The sequence below is a fragment of the Gallus gallus genome, chromosome 10 (assembly GCF_016699485.2).
Source record: "Gallus gallus isolate bGalGal1 chromosome 10, bGalGal1.mat.broiler.GRCg7b, whole genome shotgun sequence".
Lineage (NCBI taxonomy): Eukaryota > Metazoa > Chordata > Aves > Galliformes > Phasianidae > Gallus > Gallus gallus.
Window position 1 is genome coordinate 6,600,996 of NC_052541.1, and position 18,649 is coordinate 6,619,644.

General features: G+C 40.8%; 3 protein-coding genes across 7 annotated transcripts in view; 2 read left to right on the top strand and 1 right to left on the bottom strand.

Annotated features, from left to right (window-relative positions):
- The window catches only part of THSD4 (thrombospondin type 1 domain containing 4), a 274,739-nt gene extending 263,932 nt beyond the window's left edge, over positions 1–10,807 (top strand). For all 4 annotated transcript variants that reach the window (XM_046899269.1, XM_025154005.3, XM_025154006.3 and 1 more), the window contains 3 exons: positions 1,121–1,300; positions 2,958–3,102; positions 4,603–10,807. In XM_046899269.1, the coding sequence (XP_046755225.1) occupies positions 1,121–1,300; positions 2,958–3,102; positions 4,603–4,745 (468 nt within the window). In that variant the 3' untranslated portion in view covers positions 4,746–10,807. The remainder of the gene's footprint in view (positions 1–1,120; positions 1,301–2,957; positions 3,103–4,602) is intronic.
- MPHOSPH10 (M-phase phosphoprotein 10) overlaps positions 1–18,649 on the bottom strand; it is a 1,076,704-nt gene that overhangs the window by 793,103 nt on the left and 264,952 nt on the right. The window lies entirely within an intron of this gene.
- The window catches only part of MYO1E (myosin IE), a 220,193-nt gene continuing 212,715 nt past the window's right edge, over positions 11,172–18,649 (top strand). For both annotated transcript variants that reach the window (XM_413782.8, XM_046899260.1), the window contains exon 1: positions 11,172–11,450. The gene's annotated coding sequence lies outside the window, so the exon portion shown is untranslated. The remainder of the gene's footprint in view (positions 11,451–18,649) is intronic.

Below are 18,649 nucleotides of genomic sequence, written 5' to 3' on the forward strand. Positions count from 1 at the left end.
ATAAGCTTTTGAAAATCATATCCCTTTATGCAACATAGAAACCTATACATTGCTGTAGTCATCTTCTTTAAAAACATTTTTAAAGTGCCAGTAATGTTATTATTGTGTATATAACCTTTAAATGAGCAGTGAGAGTCCATGTGAGTTAAATTTGCTTTTCAGACCTGGAACCAACACTGCAACACATAGACATTTGCAAACATGACAAGCACACTCTGGCAGATCAAGGCATTTTCTTTAAGCCACAAAATGTGGGGATGTGTAAAGCTCCAGAGCAGTGCTCTAACTTTGGAACCTCAAAGAAAGGTTCAGTGCATGCAGCCCTGCTTCAGCCAGAAGCAGTAACACTGTTTATGAAGAAAGTAAGTTATGCTTCTCTTCTTATTAGAAAAATTCAAGTCCATTTCTATTTGTAGCTACAGGTAAAATGAAACTTCTACACCTCTCCAAATGTACACTTGTAGTCATATCTCTTACTCTTCTCAACAATAATTAGATATACATTTTCAGTCTTTTGTAGCACATGGAATAAATACAAACAGTACAGTTTAAGCCCCTGTAACCATTTTTAAGATTTAAAGTTAAATATATAGCACCTAAAACTTAGAATCCATTTTCATTTGATTAATTAAGTCATTACTATATCCTGTAGCATTTTCTTGTGACTAGTTCCTAACTGTGACTGCTGGGTACTATGGCAATGCTATATACAAATGATAACAAGACAAGGATTATCTGGGTTGCTGTTTTGGGTCACAGTGATAAAATCCCTATGGTAGGCACCTACGAAATACTTCACCCTTTTCCTTTCTCCTTAAGTCATACATATACCAGAAATTGAAGGAAGGATATAGTTAAATTAATTTTACTTAGGAAAGAACCTATTAAGAGAAGGTGATGAGTATTGTTTGATGGTGACTAAATATGCAATCAAAAATAGGGAAGAAGCAATGGTTTATAACTTTTCGTGGTGAATATTAATCTTAAATACAAGTGTGTGTGTGTGTGTGTATTCTTTTATTTAAGGAATAGGTGATGTGGACAAATACATTACTTCAGAAATGAGTTGAAGGACATAGTAAAATAACAAATCCCACTACTTTTTTGTTCTCTGATACAGTGCTCTACTGAATGTGGTGGTGGAACTCAACAGAGGGAAGTCATTTGTGTCAGGAAAACTGAAGGCAACTTTGATGTTTTGAACCCCTATGAATGCTCATATGTGGAAAGACCTCCCAGCCAGCAATCCTGCTACCTCAAACCCTGTGGATCTAAATGGTTTCATACAGAATGGAGCACAGTAAGTCTGCTGTGCTTTTCTATGGCTTGTTTTGTTTGATATGTCTTTTTCTATGTATGTTGAAGGGGAACCACATTGGGTTAAAACTGTTACTCATTAAATAAGCCTTGGATAGGCATTGTACTAAGAAGAAAACGTACTTACTCATGATTCAGTGGAACTTATGCTTCAGTTTGAGTTCCCATTGTCAGGAACCTTGGGAAAATTCCTCATCCAAGTGAAACAAGATTGTCTTTTTTTTCCCACTTTCAGTAAGTGATCAAATATTGGACTGTCCTAACGACAGCTCTGGAAAGCAGAGAAGAAGAAGCTAGAATGATTTTAACAAAATAAATCTGATGAAGGAAATCCTAATCTTTCTTCCTTATTTTGCAGATGTGTATAGATGTTTATTTCAAAGTAAAGATGCAAATTACTCTCATGATAAAGATACGTAGGTTGAAGTGTCTCCTTTGATGTTACTGTAGATTATTTTAATTCTTTACTGTTAGATTAGATAATTTTAATTAGAAAACTCATTTTAAGTACTTTAAAATCTCTACAAATTGCAATAAAAGTTGGGTTGGTTTTTTTTTTTTTTTTTGCTATTTGATATAAGATAATTACAGTATTCTATATAGGCATGTAACGAGAAATTAAAATACTGAATGTATTCTTTTACTGTTGCAGAAGGGCTGGTTCTTTCCAAATTTCAGAAGAGCTGTACGTCAAGATCAGAGAACCTTTTAAGACTCTATTATTGGGAATATTTGAGTTATATTTCAGTTTGCTACAATACCTGATTTTATGTTAGTGATACGCTGTTTTTGCAATGTTAGGGGAAAAAAAAAGAAAACTATGCAAAAAAACTCAGAAAAGATTCTGACTACTTTGGGGCTATTAAAGTTTCAATAATTATAAATGACCCAGGTTTAATTAAGCTTGTGAGCATTTAGGTCTTACTGGACAGTGAGCCAAAACTGAAAGACCTCGCTCAGACAGAATTCTTAAAGTCAACAGGGGATTTGCTTCAATGATAATTTGTGTAATAATTGACTTTGGAAATACCAGGACTGGCAATTACAAAAGTCTTTGGCTTTGAAACAGATTTTGAAGGAACGCAGAAATATTTTCTTTAGAAACTAAAAGAAACCTATAATGCTTAGTAAATCATCATGCTGAAAGAATTGGAAAATAAGCAAGCACTACAGGAACAGCAATTAAAATGATTCCTGACTGTATATAAATGGAGGCAAAAAGGCAGTGAAGGCCAGTGCAGTCAAGTAGTTCAGCACAGGAAGTTGTTGTAGTAAGGAGTATGAACCTTGTGGAAAGGGTAGATTTGAGAGATTATATATAAATAAGTAGAGGAGAATAAGTCTAATTAGAGAAACAGGAAGCTAACAAATAAATTCAGAAAGGGAAACATTCTTGCGTGCTTTCAGTTGCAGTCTAGCATCATTATTTGTTCAGTCGCTCCTCTTATAGACAAGAATGTATTTGAGCTTTAAAGGAAATTGCACCTCTATGTTAAGGACTTTATAGTTAGAAACAAAAAACCTACAGAAGTGGAGAAGTTGATAAAAGACTACAATGGATGTGCCTTTCAGGTTCCCGTTTTTGTCTCTGTATTAGCAAAATGCCATACAGCCTTCCTGAACATTGTTTTCTGTTGCAGTGTTCCAAGTCCTGTGAAGGAGGATTTAGAGTTCGAGAGGTACGATGTCTATCAGATGACATGACAACCAGTACTCACTGTGATCCACAACTTAAACCTGAAGAAAAAGAGCCATGTAACACACACGACTGTATCCCTGAAATAGGTAAAGTAGAGGAACTTTGTGTTTTAACCATGGAACTCCATCTAGTGGAGAAAGAGGTTGTAGAGTTTTTCTTTCTCAAGTACAGAGTTTTGTTTTTACACAAACTTTGGCTCTTTTTTTGTGGTTGAAAGAAGGTTTTTGTTTTCATTTCTGATTGAAAATTCTTTTTACTTTGAAGTACCTAAAAAACTGGCTTTTGTTTAAAGTTGCCACGAATGTGAGAAATATGCTTCTGTGGAAATGGCACAAACTGGTGTTTTTATACAACTTCCTTGCATTCTCAGTTGTTTCTCTTTGTAGATTCTTGAAAAAAAAAACCAAGAACAAAAGATCAGGTATCATATAGCGTGTTTGGTAATAGGTTCTATAATAAACAATAACATTACATCTAATAAACAATAAAATTTAATGTTTAATGTAAGAACATAAACAGAAAACACTGTTTTTCTTCTTTATAAACTTCCAGTGTGGCTTGAACACTTTTTCCTCATGATTTTGAAGACCTTAAGGACAATTAAGTCATTTTATTTTCTACACAGTAAATACATCAAGTTTATCAGGCATTAAAATTAGTTGTTCTTCTCCGACAGATTTGACTTTCACAGTGATGAGAAAGCTAGGGAAAGGAAAATGCAAATATTCAGAAATAGTTTGAACTCATATTCTACAACAACTATTTTAATAATGAGAATTATTCTTTAACATTAATTACTTTAAAAACCAGTATGCCAGTATTGTACAGCTGTATAACTGTATTACTGTTGTTCTTTTCTATTTACAACAGGCTTGTACAGAATGGATCATTTTTATAAACAATATTAGCATTTTGTCATTTTGTCTTTTTCAGTGCCTTAGTTTCAGTGTTCACTTAATGGTATGAAAATATTAGCTGTCACTTAGAATCTGTTTCTAACTAAACCTGTTGTATGTGAAGGAAAACTTGAAAATGTGAGCAGACAACATCAGAACAGCTTAAGAAGTAATGGGGAATGTTAAGAACACCAATTGTTTTGTTTGATTGTTTTCGGTTTTGTTTTAATCTGGTTATTTTCAACCAATCACGGTATTTGTAATGAGGGTGGTGGTTTACTCAGCAGTGGTTCATTTAAGCTTGGCATTACTTGAAAATTAATATTTGCAGGTTCTGTTGCCATCTGTGCCCTGCCACAAGAGTTTAGTACCTAGGAATCTAAAAAAGAAGCGGGGAGGTTACCTAAGTGGAGAAAACTAGAAACTTCCCAATCATTTTCATTTAAGCCAATTTTTTAAAGTATATATGAGGATAGTTACACTTCATCCGAGTCTTCATATATCTTGATCACATGTGGAAAAACTTTAATCACCTAACTCGTTATTTTTGTAGATAGCCTATTTTAATTTGACAGTGAACATTTAAATATAGGTTAAAGGAATGTTACATGATAGAGGAAAGGGTGTTGGTTATTTATTATTCTGCTGTTGTTTTCTTCAGTTTATTCTCTCTTCCTTTTTTTTCCACAGATGAGAACTGCAAAGATAAATACTACAATTGCAATGTGGTGGTTCAGGCCCGGCTTTGTGTCTACACCTATTACAAAACAGCCTGTTGTGCATCCTGTACGCGTGTGGCAAATAGACAATCTGGGCTTCTAGGACACAGATAACAAATGCTCTTCTACTCAAAGCAGCAATGTCAGTCTTCACATGAAGCTTGAACAGTGTTACTGTTCTGACTAGAGCAGGTTTTAGCTTCTTAAAGAGATGGTTTTTATACTGCTGAGTACGTCAAGACACCACATCCTTTCAGTTACATTTATTGTGCAGTTGTATCTTTCTAAAAATGTTTGTTGTAAAACCATGATCTTTTTAAAGCATTAATGTGTATTGATAATATTCTTTGCACCTCCTCGTTGAATAATTATTTAAAGAACATACCAGCCTTACAATTATGAAATTAATGTTTAAAAAAGAATCAGAGCTAGGGAATTACTGCAGATGTTTAACCAGTATGGGTGCCACTGCTATGTTATTTTCTGAGTGCTTACTCTTACTTGAGTGTTTTGAACTGCCTTAAAGTAGTAGATGAAATCAGTGAAACATGCACATGAGAAGAATTATTTTACCAAGAACCCACCCCTTGGAGACCCATTCATGTTCAGTTTTTTAGCACTCAAATGTATATTTTTAATTACTTCAGTCCATTCATAATAGTAATGGTTATACTCTTTCACTTATACTTTTAGCTAACTTCCTGTCCTCAGGCAGCAAATATATACACATTTGACTGCCAAAAAGTGCCTTTATATTTAATTCATAAACCCTTAGAGTTACACTTTTCTAATTTTGTATAGATTTTAAAATGTTACCTACCAGAGTGCCTCTAGCCCATTAAGTCTTTAACAGCTGCAGCCATCAATGAGATTTACCAGAAGGGCGAGGAGCCTTTGCTGGTGTTTAAAAAAAAAAAAAGTATTTCCATTGGCAAGGTCTCTTTCCTGCAGGGCAGTTTTTCAGTGAACTGATACCTTGCCTAATGACTTGCCTCTGCACTATTGCTTAACTAGGACCATGCAAAAATACCACGTCTAGATGTTGTCTGCATATCAGAGCCTTCTGAAGCAACCACCAACAGATGCACACGTCTGTGCTTTATAGTAGTCTGTTGCTCTTTGTATCCTTATGCTCTATAAGTGTGGTAGCTGAGTGTTTGTAATAAGATGATCTCAACTATTGGTGTTTTTCAGGTTTTGATCAGTTATTTGTCTTTTTTAGGCAATGTTTCATTCATTAGGTCTGTTCATACCACTCTATACTACTCAAGAACAGCTCCGCTTGCGTGCTGAGTGTCTGTCAGTAGAGTTTAATTTGCATTGAAGTTGGAATAAGCAATAAGACTATGATTCAGTGAATTTATGTGATGATTTTTCATTTCTGTAATTACTGTACTCAGCCTTGTGATTTGGTAAAGGTAAGTAGAATGTGCTGTGCAATGCAAATGAAAATTTTTGCGTTATCTGCACATTCTCTAGCTTTTACCTCTGAAGTCATTCAAATGTTTAAATAAGGCTGAAGGCAGAAATTAATATCTCTGCTCATTCAACTAGTTATTGCCTTCAAAATAGTGATATCCAGCGGCACATCTATTTTAAGGTGCCTGTGGCCTGAATTGAAAAGCAGTTTTAATAATGTGTTAAGCCTCTCCCAGTGATGCGATAGTACAGTGATTAAGAGGTCCTGCTACTCATAAAGAGGCATATTTGAAGCTCATTTAGGATTTGTATCAGAGCCCATCCTAGATGATCCACCTGTAAATGTGCATCTGTTTTTATTTTCTTTTTACCACTTGGGTAGATATGATGTGGAAGAAAGGGCACTGGGAGGCAAAGGTTACTGCTGTGCTACTAGTCACACCAGTTCGTATTCTGGAAACTATGAGCACAGGAAGGAAGGTAGAACTCCTCTACTCTAAAAGCTGCATTGGACTGAGACAAACCTTAGATATTTTGATTCAGTCACTCATGAAGAATGTATTTCAGCCACAATGAAGTATTAAGAAGTGTTTCCCCTGAACTTTGAAGTTAACGTTTGTGATTATAAACCATTAACATCATTGGATGTTTCTGTATACCATGTCTTGAACTTTTTCACTATAATTGGTGACATAAAGCCTCTAGAAACAGACATGCTAATTAGAAAACCTTTAATATGATCTCACAAAACTTTTGCAGTTCTGTTTCCTTGAATTATGAAAATCTATCCACGAGGATAACTTAAAGATTTGTGATCATATTGTATATTCCTTAAATTCTTGACCAAAGACTGATATGGAGAAAGTGCAGTATAATAGCTCTGGAATCCAGTATTTGTAAGTATAGGTTTTCATCTCAGTGTTTCATTGCAGCAGATCTTGACATACAGTATATAATTTTTGCTGTTATCTCTTTTGTGTCAAGGAAGATATCCTGTCAGCTTGAGGAAAATATTTGTTCCATAAACAGAATTACTGTCAACTGCAGTGAGAATGAAATACGTGGAAGTAATCAGGTTTGCAAACGATTCATAGACAATAACCTGCTTGCACATACGGTGCAGAAGGCAAGTCAGCAAGCAGACAGGTGATCCTGGTCTTTCATAAAATCTGTTGTTATGCTCTGGAATATATGACCATTGGGTTATTTTACAAGGATTATCATCATGTAGGCATCATTAAGCTGCCACTAAAGTAAACAATGAATGGGAGCTAAATATCAAAGAATATATATGTAGTGATATAATCCTGTGTTACTCCTAAGCTGTAGAGCTTTGTGAATTGAATGCAGTGAATTATGTTTATACCAATTATACATGAGTTTTGTTTTTTAGTTAAAGAACAGATTTCAGACGTACCAGTTAAAAAAGATTGCATCACTTAATTGAACATCTGGTGATATGGAAACTGCTAAAATCTTGCTTAACTTGATCGTTTATCATCTCTTCTCATGTTTCAGTAAAATCAAAACACTCGTTCCTGAAATATGAACTATCAAACTCTTCTTTCATCAGCTTGATGTAGAACTAATATTACCTACACAGAGCAAGTGCTGTGCTAATATTCCACTGTCACACAAAGTGCATTTTCAAAATTGTGAGTATAGCATTTGCTTTAATGGAGCAGTGTACTGTCTTAGGATGATGCCCACAGGGGCCTGATGATTTCATGATTTTACTGTAAATGACAGTTGACCTTCATGGATGCAGTAAAGTTAGATCTAGTTTAAAACAAATATAAGTAAAAATTGATTCAGGCTTTTGTGATTGTTTATATTTCCTTTTATTGGTATTTTAAAATCAATCAAAATCCCTCAGGAAAAAAATTGAAAAAATGCTTCCTTACCTTCCGGATTTTTACTTTATACAATGCAGGAAGACCAGAGTTAGTGTGAGAAAACTGCGTTAGATTTTTGATTATTATAGAGTTTAATCAGTATAACTGCTTGTAGGGGGAAAAAAAGGCATACTGCTTTCATATCTTCCACACATGCAGCTGGATAGAATCAGCTCCATGTAGAGCAGGTTCTGTGTCTCAAGCACTCTCTTCCTACAATGAAGACTGTTTGTGCAGTTGTTTATTGCTATCAGGGGTCCATCGTGGTTTGTTACCTCCTACTCAGTGCCAGGTCTAAGTATGTGCAGGTGGAATTGGTTGCATATAGCAGTTGTGTGCTACATTTGACAACACTTGCTAGCAGGGTTGAATTTATGGAGTTCTCCCTCTCGCTAGCTGAGAAACTGAAGACAGTGTGTAGTGTGGAAGCGTGAGGTTTGCTCCTGTGGGAATGACCCTGTGTCTAGCAGTAGAGTCCTGGGAAGTGCAGTGTGAAAGATGTGGGTGTTTTTGCAAGCCAACTACCCTTAAAGTGTTTTTGCTCTCTGACTTAATGCAGGACTACCCCAGCATCCCTGCATGGGGAACTAGTGTCTTCCTTGTTACATAATCTTTTTTCTTCTTTTCCCCACTGCTTGAGTGAATCAGCAAATTGAGAACTTTCTGTATGAATGAAGCAGTGCTTAACATCAATGTTGTTGGTTAGATCTGACTTTTATGGTAATATGGTGCAGTTCAGAGTTGCTTTTTTCTCTAAAGAAAAAGCAGAATGTGTTGCAGAACATGCTGAGTTAATGACCTGTTATTGCAAAGAGGGATTCTAGCTTGTTTGTTCACCTATACATGATAAAAGTGGTCAGTGTAGCCTTGACTCTGGTAAGTACATGAAATTTATAGAACAGAAGACCATATGGGGCAGCAATGTTGGCAGAACTGTGCTGCTTACTTTATGTATGTCTGAGTCTCATGTGGGTTGCTCTGAAAGTAATGCCTCCTATTTATTTCCATGGAAACTACAACTGATACAAAGAACATATTAAGTAATTGATAGAGCATATTATCAGCTACAAAACAGTCTTTTTCAACATACTAACCACCATTAGCCAATTCATGTGGATGAGCTGATGGAGATGCTCTTTGTTTTGTGATGTGACAGCTGTGCATGGCCATCCAGAATATGGCTTGTCTCCATAAACATTCAGAAAGTGTCAGTGAATGTCAGTGACTATTTTTTCTGCATGGAGGAATTCAGTTCCACACTTTTGCTTCATATGCACTTCCATGTCAGATGACACTTTGTCAGGCTGCCCCTCTGCTGCAGTCTGTGGCACAGCACCAAAATGTAATGGAACATTGATGGGGACCTTCACCCTTCATCCTCTGCTGCCATTCCACCAACATTCGCCTCTGATGTCATGGGCCAAGATTATAAACACAGGAGGCATTACTTTTGGAGCAGTTATGGTTGAAAGTGTCAGTGGTCATCACAGAGGGAGGAAGGAGGTAGGGGCTGGAAGCAGCTCATGGCTAATAGAACTTCTAAATAGCTATGGAGGTTGTGCCTTCTTGAAGGAGTATCTTGCCTTCACTCTTACTAACCTGTACATCCATTAAGTAGTAAATTGTGCTCTCCGGGGCTTTCTTTTGTGTTTGAAACACAAAACATGAAATTCTGAGCACAGAAATAAACTTCCTATATCCCTAACATGGCATACAGAACATGTTTGTGTGAACCATGTTGTTTAGTAAACGTGGTTACATTGTATGTTCTCTATCTGAAATGAAAAGTCAACCAATAATCATTTTCAGTTTATTTAGTATATCTTAAAGCAAAGTTGTCAGCATTATCTTAATAGTGTGGGTGAAATTCGGGCCTGGAGAAAGGAAGAAAACTTAATTTAAGAACTCACACCAGACTGAACTTGGATCTTTGCTTATCAGCTTGTAGCAATGAGAAGTTAAGAATGCAACTTTCCAGTCTTCTGTATCCCAATTCACTGTAATGAGTTATAAATCAACCTACCAATATATTCAGAGGAGAGCTTAATTTTGAGGAATCAGTCACCTTGCAGTGACAGTCTTCCTTACTGCTTGGGCTGTTTCGTCTGTGCTGTGTTGGGATCTTGTGAGACGTAGTCCTGCAGTGGCGGCGCTGGGTACGTGCAAGCCTGTAAGGCCCACACTTGGGCTCCACGCAGAGGATTGGGAGGGTGTGAAGCCCTCCTTACCTGCATGGATCAGTAAACCTAACACTATGAGTGACAAAAAAACCAGAACATTTTTATATATTAAAAAGTTTATTTCTGCTCGACCCTGATAATTGATTTTGGCAGAAGAAGGATATACTTTATTATAACTTATTTTGTTGTTATTTGTAAATACAAGATGTCTATGGGAGATTTGTATTCTGAGCGGTGTGTACGGAACCGGCTGCTGCACCAAAATGCTTCCAATATTTAGAATATGCAGATGTTTATTAAAAGGGACCTAATATGTATTTATTTACATATACTATTCACCTTTTGTCCAGCTCTTCCATTATACTGACCCAGCTTTTATGGAATTTTATAGCACAAGTATTACATATGTATTTTTGTATATATGTCATACTGTAAATCGATAATATAATTTTCTAAGCCTTCTGATTAGCCCATTCCTGGAGTGAATTGAAGGGGAGGATAGGCAGATCGCTTTCTGACTCGTTCAGGAATACGTATCCGTGGCAATGCCCCTGAACCAGACCTGTACAGCATCCATTTCATACTGTATACATTTTCTCTTTGATGAAAAAGTGTTAACTATTTTTGTTTATGACTAATTTATTTTTTATTATTTGGAAAAATAAAGTTAATTCAAGACGAACCGGCGTGGTGGGGTTTATTGAGTAGACCCACGGCAGCAGCTGCGGGCGGTGAGGCGCGGGGCTGTCGGCTCACAGCTGCGCGCACACCTCGCTCCTACCGCCGTGCCAGCAGCACGGAACGGCTCCTGCTTCTGGAATCTTCTGCAGGTGAAGTTCTCGCAGCTCCTTCAGCGGTAACGGAGCATTTCTGCCGCGAGGAAAAGCGCGTGCTCTTTCCGTTTGGTTCTGAGGCAGCTGCCCAGCCCCGCGCTTCCTGCCCTCGCGCCCCGCTGCTGCCTCGTGGCTTTGGCGCCCAAACGGCCACGCAGCGGCGCGTGGCAGCCGCCTCAGCTGGGGGCGCGCGCTGCGACCGTTGGGCGCTCCGGCGGTGTCCGGGCGTGTGTGCGCGGAGAGCCGAGCCGCGGTGCGGAGTGGAGGCGGACGTGCGGCCCGGCAGAACGAGCGTGGAGCGGGCCCGGCAGAACGAGCGTGGAGCGGGCCCGGCAGAACGAGCGTGGAGCCGGCCCGGCAGAACGAGCGTGGAGCCGGCCCGGCAGAACGAGCGTGGAGCCGGCCCGGCAGAACGAGCGTGGAGCCGGCTCGGCCGCCCTCGCCGCGCTGGGAACGTCTGCCTGGGTGCTACAGGTGCTGAGGCTCATTTCTGTAAGTGCTTAACTCGGATTTAAATGCGCACATACACACACACATATATATGTAACACGAAGTTCTGTAATAATTGGTTGTGTTTCTGCTACGTGTTCTTCATATTTGAAGTAAAAAGTACAGGTAAAACGAGTCCTGCAGCGGACGCAGGGTCGCTGTGTTCCCCCCGTGCTGAGCAGCCCGGCTGCCCGCCCCCCGCTGGGAGCTGCCCGCTCCCGCCGCTCGCCGCCATTTCCCGCCCACGGCGGCCCGGTGCCGCAGTGACCGCCGTGACCTCCATTACACCTCTGCGTCCTAGGCCGGGCAGGGCGCCGCACGGAGCACCTTCTCTATAACGACGCGCTGGAATCAGGCCGTAGGCAGCAGCACATTGTTGTTGTGTGCCTACCTCAGCAGTAAGTGAGGAGAAGGATCCGAAGTTAGGACAGAAAATCCTCAGGAGGTGTTCCTAAAACCTGTGCTTAGCGGCCTGGGAACGAATGCTGAGGTTTTCCAGCTTGTTTGGTATCTATTCATTTCTGTTTTAATTTCTCCCACTTATTTCATATTTGTCAGCACAAGCGGCCATTTGCTAGCAGTCAGGGCTTTCATTGGGCATAGTTGGGTGCACAATAATAGAAAGCTGTAAGTTCCCAGGGCCTTGGTAAAAACACACGGATGCCTTATTTATACTACCTGGATCTCTTAGTAAAATGTATTACTGCTCATCAGCTGCTACTTTTTATCATATTAAAATACAATTTCTCAGAACAATGAGTTTAAAGTGTTTCTGGAAGAGTTTTGGGTTTTTCCCAAAGGGTTTGAAACCCTCTGTTTGTGGGCGCAGCTCTTGTTTTGAGCATTCCGTGTCCTGCTTTCCAGGGTGTTCTCCCCTGCTGTATCAGCTGTTGCTTTGTGGGTGGCAGCCCAGCCCACGGCAGGGGTTGGAACTGGCGGGTCTTTGAGCCCCATTCCACCCCAACCATTCTGTGGTACAGTGGTCCTTTCCCCAGGCGGTGGGCTGGATGTGTTTGAGTAACTGATGTCTTCCAAGATGTCTGCTTTTGAATCGTGCTGCTAGATTTTGTGCCAGTGTGAAAATTCTTCTGTACTTAGATTTTGCATTTGTGCAAAATGCAGGGTATCTCTCATTGGGGGCCAGTTGCTGCTGATGGGAGTTATTCTTGCAAACCTGAGTGCTGACCTTACCTCTAATAGAGCTTTTGTCTCACGTGTACTTCTCTACATAACATTGATAATGCTTTTATGTTTAAATAACATCATTTATACACTAGATTACTGAGGAAAATAAGACATAAGTGAAATTTTAATGGGCCATGAATTCTATTTTAACAAGCAGAAGAAAAACAGGCCTGTTGCCTCTAGTTGTTCTAAAAAGCAAGGATGTTTTCCTGTCCGGTGATCATATACTTATGGCCAAATTAAGTCTAGATGGTGTTAATGGTCTTTTGGAAGAACAAATTGCTCTCAGAACTGTTTTTTTAGTGCTCTTTTTTGCACATATAACTTCTGAAAAAGGGGGGTAGTGTAGTAGTAGCCCCTACTACTACTGTAGTGTAGCCCCTCCTCATTATTACTCTTCAATTATAATAGAAATTTATGAATTTCTAAAAAATGAGTGAATGATGCAGAACCACTGTAAGTGAAAACAGGTGTGCAGTAAGAGCAGAAGAGCAGGAACTGTCATTGGTGCTTCCCATCAGCATCTTCACTGCTGAGTGGTGCCGTAAGGCACGTTTCCCTTCGGAGAGCTGGCTGTAAGGGGCCAATGGGGTCCTTACCAACCGACACAGGGTGGGTTCAGAGTGCAGCAGGTGAGAATGCTGGGGGTGGTTCTCAGCAAGTGGAAGGGTAGTGTTCCATAGTGTCTGAAATAAGAAATACTCCTAACATACCCATTGTCCCGAGTATCTCTTGCCCTTAAAGACTTGCAGGCTTTTGAGCAGGCATTCAGTTTAGCATCTGTAAATCATTTGTAACAATATCCGATCTCGTATGTGCAGCAGAAAGCAATCAGAGTTGCAATTAAGCAACTGATTGATTGATAGTTGTAATTAAGCTTGATTAATCAAGTATTTAATGCCCACTGCTTCATTTGCAGCTTTAAACCAGTTGGACCCAGTTGAAACTGGTGGTTTTCATTTTACCTTGTGAAGCAAATTGCCAGTGCCTAAATGTCATTTAAGCCTCACATTCCACTGGAGTTCAACTGGCCAGAGCTAGGGCAGGAAGCTGCCAGCAAGCAGATCGTATTTGTGGCCCTCACTTCAAGAGAACAAAGGGTATGTTTGAGCTTGGCAAAGGCAGAGAAAAACAGCACAAGAGGGCATTTGACATAGGCTTGCTTCAGTTGCTAAATTTAACAGTAATGGCTATGGGAACAATACAGTGGTGGGAAGGGAGAGCATGGAAGAGGAAAATACTCTGTGGGTGAAGGATGAGAAAATAGAAGCATGCTGTTGAGTATTTGGGGGTGGAAGAAGAGTGAGTAGATTCTTTCTCTCTTCTTTATGCCCTCCTTCAGGTTTTCTGTTTCTGTTAACCTTCTGATTCTTTCATTAGAGCAGCAGGGATGGGCTGTCAGAAATAGTGCTGCCTTAGGAGATATTTGAAAAAACGAGAAATCCTTCAAATCAGCATTTTCTCCCCAAAGCCTGCTTTGGTCCGGGTTCTGTTTCAGAAGTTCCATGAATACATCAGTTGGAGATTGCTTTTCTGGTGGGCAGTGCTTTTACAGCAGCCTTGGCTCTGATCCTGCTGCACTGGGTGGCATCGGAAGGTTATCAGGGCGTCGGGCGTTAAATTAGCTGCAGCAAACTCAGTGGAAAAGTCTGCATTTCTCCAGGAGTTTTATCGTGATATTTACCAGCGGTATAAAAAAAAGGCTATGAAATATGCACTGAAATGCAGTTGGTACTGACCTATCTGCAGTGTTACTTTCCTTGCCAAGCTGTGCGGTATAATCTTCTTCTAAACACATGGCCCTGTCGAGCAGCAGAGAGCTCTGTGTTCCAAGCAGAAATTGCCTTAATGGAAACAGCAAGTAATAAAAATCAATGTATACAAGAATGGAGTGCTCAGTTCTGCTTGCTAGAAGTCTTTGGAGGACTTTTCAAGGCCAGCAGAGAAACTATGAAATGATTTGAGCAGTGAGTGCTTTAATAAGTTTCCAACTAAAAAAAATAAAACAAGAGGTTGGTGCTTATGCCTTTTTCTGTAAGCATGGAAACCCAGTGATCTAATTTTCTATCATATCCTGAGTAGTATTTGTAAAATCCCTGTCTGATATATTGTAGCAAGAGTGTTTCCCCTTGTATGAGTGCTGCTAAGGCGAGTGGCTGCAGGTGAGGAGTGCTGCCCGGGGCTCAGCGCACTCAGCCCCAGGAGCTCCAGCACGTTGTTTCCACTCGGACACACACCTCACTGGGTATGTGAGTATTGCTTCCATACAGCCCCAGCAAGGCCCTCCGGGTACAGCTCACTCCAGGATTTCAGCTTGCTTTTTACAGGGTGAGTTCTTGGCTCTCCTCTCTGAGAAAGGTGAGGTGAGAAGCAGAGTGCAGAGCGGATGAGAAGGTCTGGGCTTTGGGGGCACAGAAATTGGGAAAAGTGAGCTCTGATGTTGGTGTGTGTTGGGAACGTGACCGAGACTTTTAAATACATAGAGAGCAGCATGAGCATTTGTTCATTAACAGTATTTATGTAGTAGCAAGCCTGGTTGTGTAAAAATGGCACGTATGGGCGTATTAGAAATTAGAAAGTGTGTTGTTTCCATCTTACCATTTTTGTGTGGTAGTGAGGAGTGAGAAAGAACAGAAAGTGTGTGGCAGCCGTGTGCTTCCTTCAGGCACGTGCTTAAACGTGGCCTGACAGCTGCAGATAAGCATTTCTCTGCCAGTGCTGCTAAAGGAGATGCCAGTTACAAGTCTGGCCCGAATCAGTGACGTGAGAGGAAGAAGACAGCAGAGTAAGATGAAGTCCTGCTGGGAGCCGTGCAGCCGCTGGACAAATCTTGCTGCTGCCCTCTAAAAAGGTGTCACTGTCTGCAGCACAGAGCGGGCGCTTAAAGAACCAGAAACTGTTGCTAAAATCAGACCTCTTAACCCTTCTATGAGAGAGAAAGCAGACAGATACATTTTTCTTGCACATCTGCTTGTAATTCCTTTCTCCTTCTTGCATGTAAAGCTAACAATGCATGGCGTAAGCCAACAGCTTAGGCGTGTTGCCTTTTCTCTTTTCAGAGATCTGAGGTTGCTTTCTGTCCTCTTTAGGCTCTGAGGGTGAAGCTGTGACTCCGAGCAGCGGCTGGGCTGGGCTGGCGCAGAGGGGCGCAGTGCTTCCCATCCCTTCAGTCACCTGCTTCCTCGCTGCAGTCACTGCATTTTAGTGTGGGGTTTTTTTTTTGAACACACAAAATAAAAATAATTTTAGACGTTTTAATTGCAATTTTAAAATGTGGAAAAGTGTTTTTCTTCCTGAGCATTGCTGTCACTCGGTGTGTGAACGATAAGCTGCAGCTTGCTGATCTGCACTGCCTCGTGTGGACAGGACTGCGCGAGAGTGCAGATCTTCAGACTCTTTGGAAGCATCTGGGCTTTTGTGAATGTGAATTCGGAATAGCCCTTAGTTCTTCACACAGCATTTGAATGGATGTACCTTAAATTCTCCCAAAGAATGCTGCAAATGCTGAAAAGCTACCTACAGCTAATTCATGAAAGGGAGTTTAGTGAGGGGACCATACAGAGGCCGGTTGCTGAAGCCTGACTTGCATGCGCATGGAGCTGGAGCCTGGCTCAGAAAGACACAGCACTTGATCTCAGCCCTTGTCTTCTGGTGCTGCTTTCCATATTGCCTTCTGTTCTTCTCTGTGGAGGGGGCAGGCGGGTTGGGCATGAGGCAGAGACTGCAGGCATGGTACTGGGCTGCGAGTACATGTTGGTGTGGGTCTTTGTATTGTTACTGAGGGAGGAGGGGTTGGAGTCCAGAAGGAGCGGTGTGTCTCTGGATTACTTGTTAGGCAACTCTAGGACTGGGTGTCTGGCTTAATAAAAAGCCAAATAAAAAAAAAATCTCTTAAATGCTCCTCTGAAATAAACATATTTCCATTATTTTGTTTGTTTTTACTGTTCCATTAAGAGCAGGATTTAAAGGTAAACAAAGAGCTTCAGTAACTGTCAGTTTTGTTTGAGAGGATCTGTGTGGAATTGCTCATCCACCGCCAGATCCTGCTCCCACTTGCCAGCAGCACCAGGGGAGCTGAGGAGAGGAGTCAGGAGAAGGCATCAATTACCTCTGTCATGCTTGTGCTAGGAAATCTAATTACATGGTTATTGCTGGAGTGCTGCGGAAGCAGGGCAGCAAAGTGGAACGGTGCCTGTGGGGCTGCCCGTGGGGTGAGTAAGGGCTGCCTGTGGGGTTAGTAAGGGCTGTGGCAGCTTCCTTGGGAAGGTGAGCAGTGTTACAGTCAGACCAACTCCTCTCAGCACTTAACATCTTTCTTTTCTCTTCTTACTGTGTGGAATTGGGAATTAGGGTAAAACTTGACAACCACATGGAAGCACTGGGGTGGGGAACGTATAACAAAATCCCAACTGCTGGATTTTTTCCTTTTTATTCTTTTTTAAAAGCATTTCCTTTTGAATATCCATAGGAAAGTAATGAGAAATGAACCACTTTCCTATTTCCATGGCTGTGTGGTCTGAGCAATGGATTTCTGCGCTGGGTCAGCCCTGCTGCTGCCAGGGCCGGGTGTCAGCGGGTGCTCGGTGTGCTCAGCCGTCTGCAAACCATTCGGCATGGGGCTGTGATGAGAGGAGGTCTGTTCTGCCCCAGCTTCAGCTTACAGGGGTAAGGCACAAGGACTCTAAAGGACAGAAATACGCTGCTTCCTTCTGTAGCTAGAAACATCCTGTTGTGAATTGTTACTGTTATTTTGGTTTGGTTAGAAGATGGCTACATTAGAAATATAAAAAGAAATCAAAGTTTGATGCAGACCGGTTTGGCAGCAGCTTTCAGATGTGTGTCAGGTCTCTCAGCTCAGAATATCTCGTGGGAGGGTCTTCCTTCTGTGCCCGGAGCCCAGCCCAGGGAGACCCTCCTCGTGTCACGTTGTGTTTTTAACTCTGAACGCTGCAGCGAAAGGGAGCTAGTGACATCATGGATGAAATTCATATGAGGTTCCACAGAGATTTAGGAAAGGTGTTGGATCATCTTTCCAGGCTGTAAGAAAGCTGAGATTCTGTATGTTCTCCTGGATGTTTTCACCTTTTTTTCTGTTCAGCCAGGATATCTGTGAAGTTCAAATATTAAATGTATTTTTCTTGTTATATAGCTGTACTTTAAATCTGTGCTGGTACACCTCTACCTTATTTGTTATCCTCGAGTTCCTTCTTTTATTTTGTCACAAAGTCTTGGTTGAAGAAAGTCAGTTATGACTTAAAAAAGAAAAGCTTGAGAGGTTGAGAAATGCACTTACAGTCCAAACTCAGTTACCTGCAAGTCCCTGTGACACAGAAAGCAATTTGTATTAGAATAAATGCCCTTACGGTTTCTTCAGTAGAAATTATGGGAAACCAGCAGCTGTCCTGCATGAAAGTAAAAGGTCCAAGAGGGGCTGTTCTTAAGGGAAATGAAGTCTAAATGCTAAAAGCATTATAACTGATCGATCTAGTCTCTTTTCTGTCATTTAGGTTTACATACTTACAACTCTGAGCATTCTCAGTTGTAGAAAATGCCCTGCCGGCCCTCATGGAACTGGTGGCACAGTGTAGGTGGCCATAAGGCGGCAGGCACAGCCAGCAGGTGGGGAGGCACAGCCCTTTGGGGGGTCTTTGGTCTTGTTGTTCGTTTTGTTTGTCTGACTGTTCTTCACATGGGCCTTACTGGGTTCTTTACCTTATTGCAGGTTTCTGCTAGTGTTACATACAGTTCTCTGGCTCCAGTCTTCATAACACACAAATGGCTGCATCTGAGCATGTTGCTTTGTGTTTACTGAAGTAAGATTTATTTTTTTTAACCAAAGTTAGTGGCCTTTTTATCCCTGCAGAGTGCAGTAGCAAATGTTCCTTTTTATTGCCTAGAAGCATTGCAGGAAGTCTAGCAATTCAAGCCTATTAACTTAGATGATTAAATGATGAAAACTTATTCTTAAGAATGCAGAGCTTGAGTGTGAAGGGCTGGCCTGTTTCCCCCATCACTGT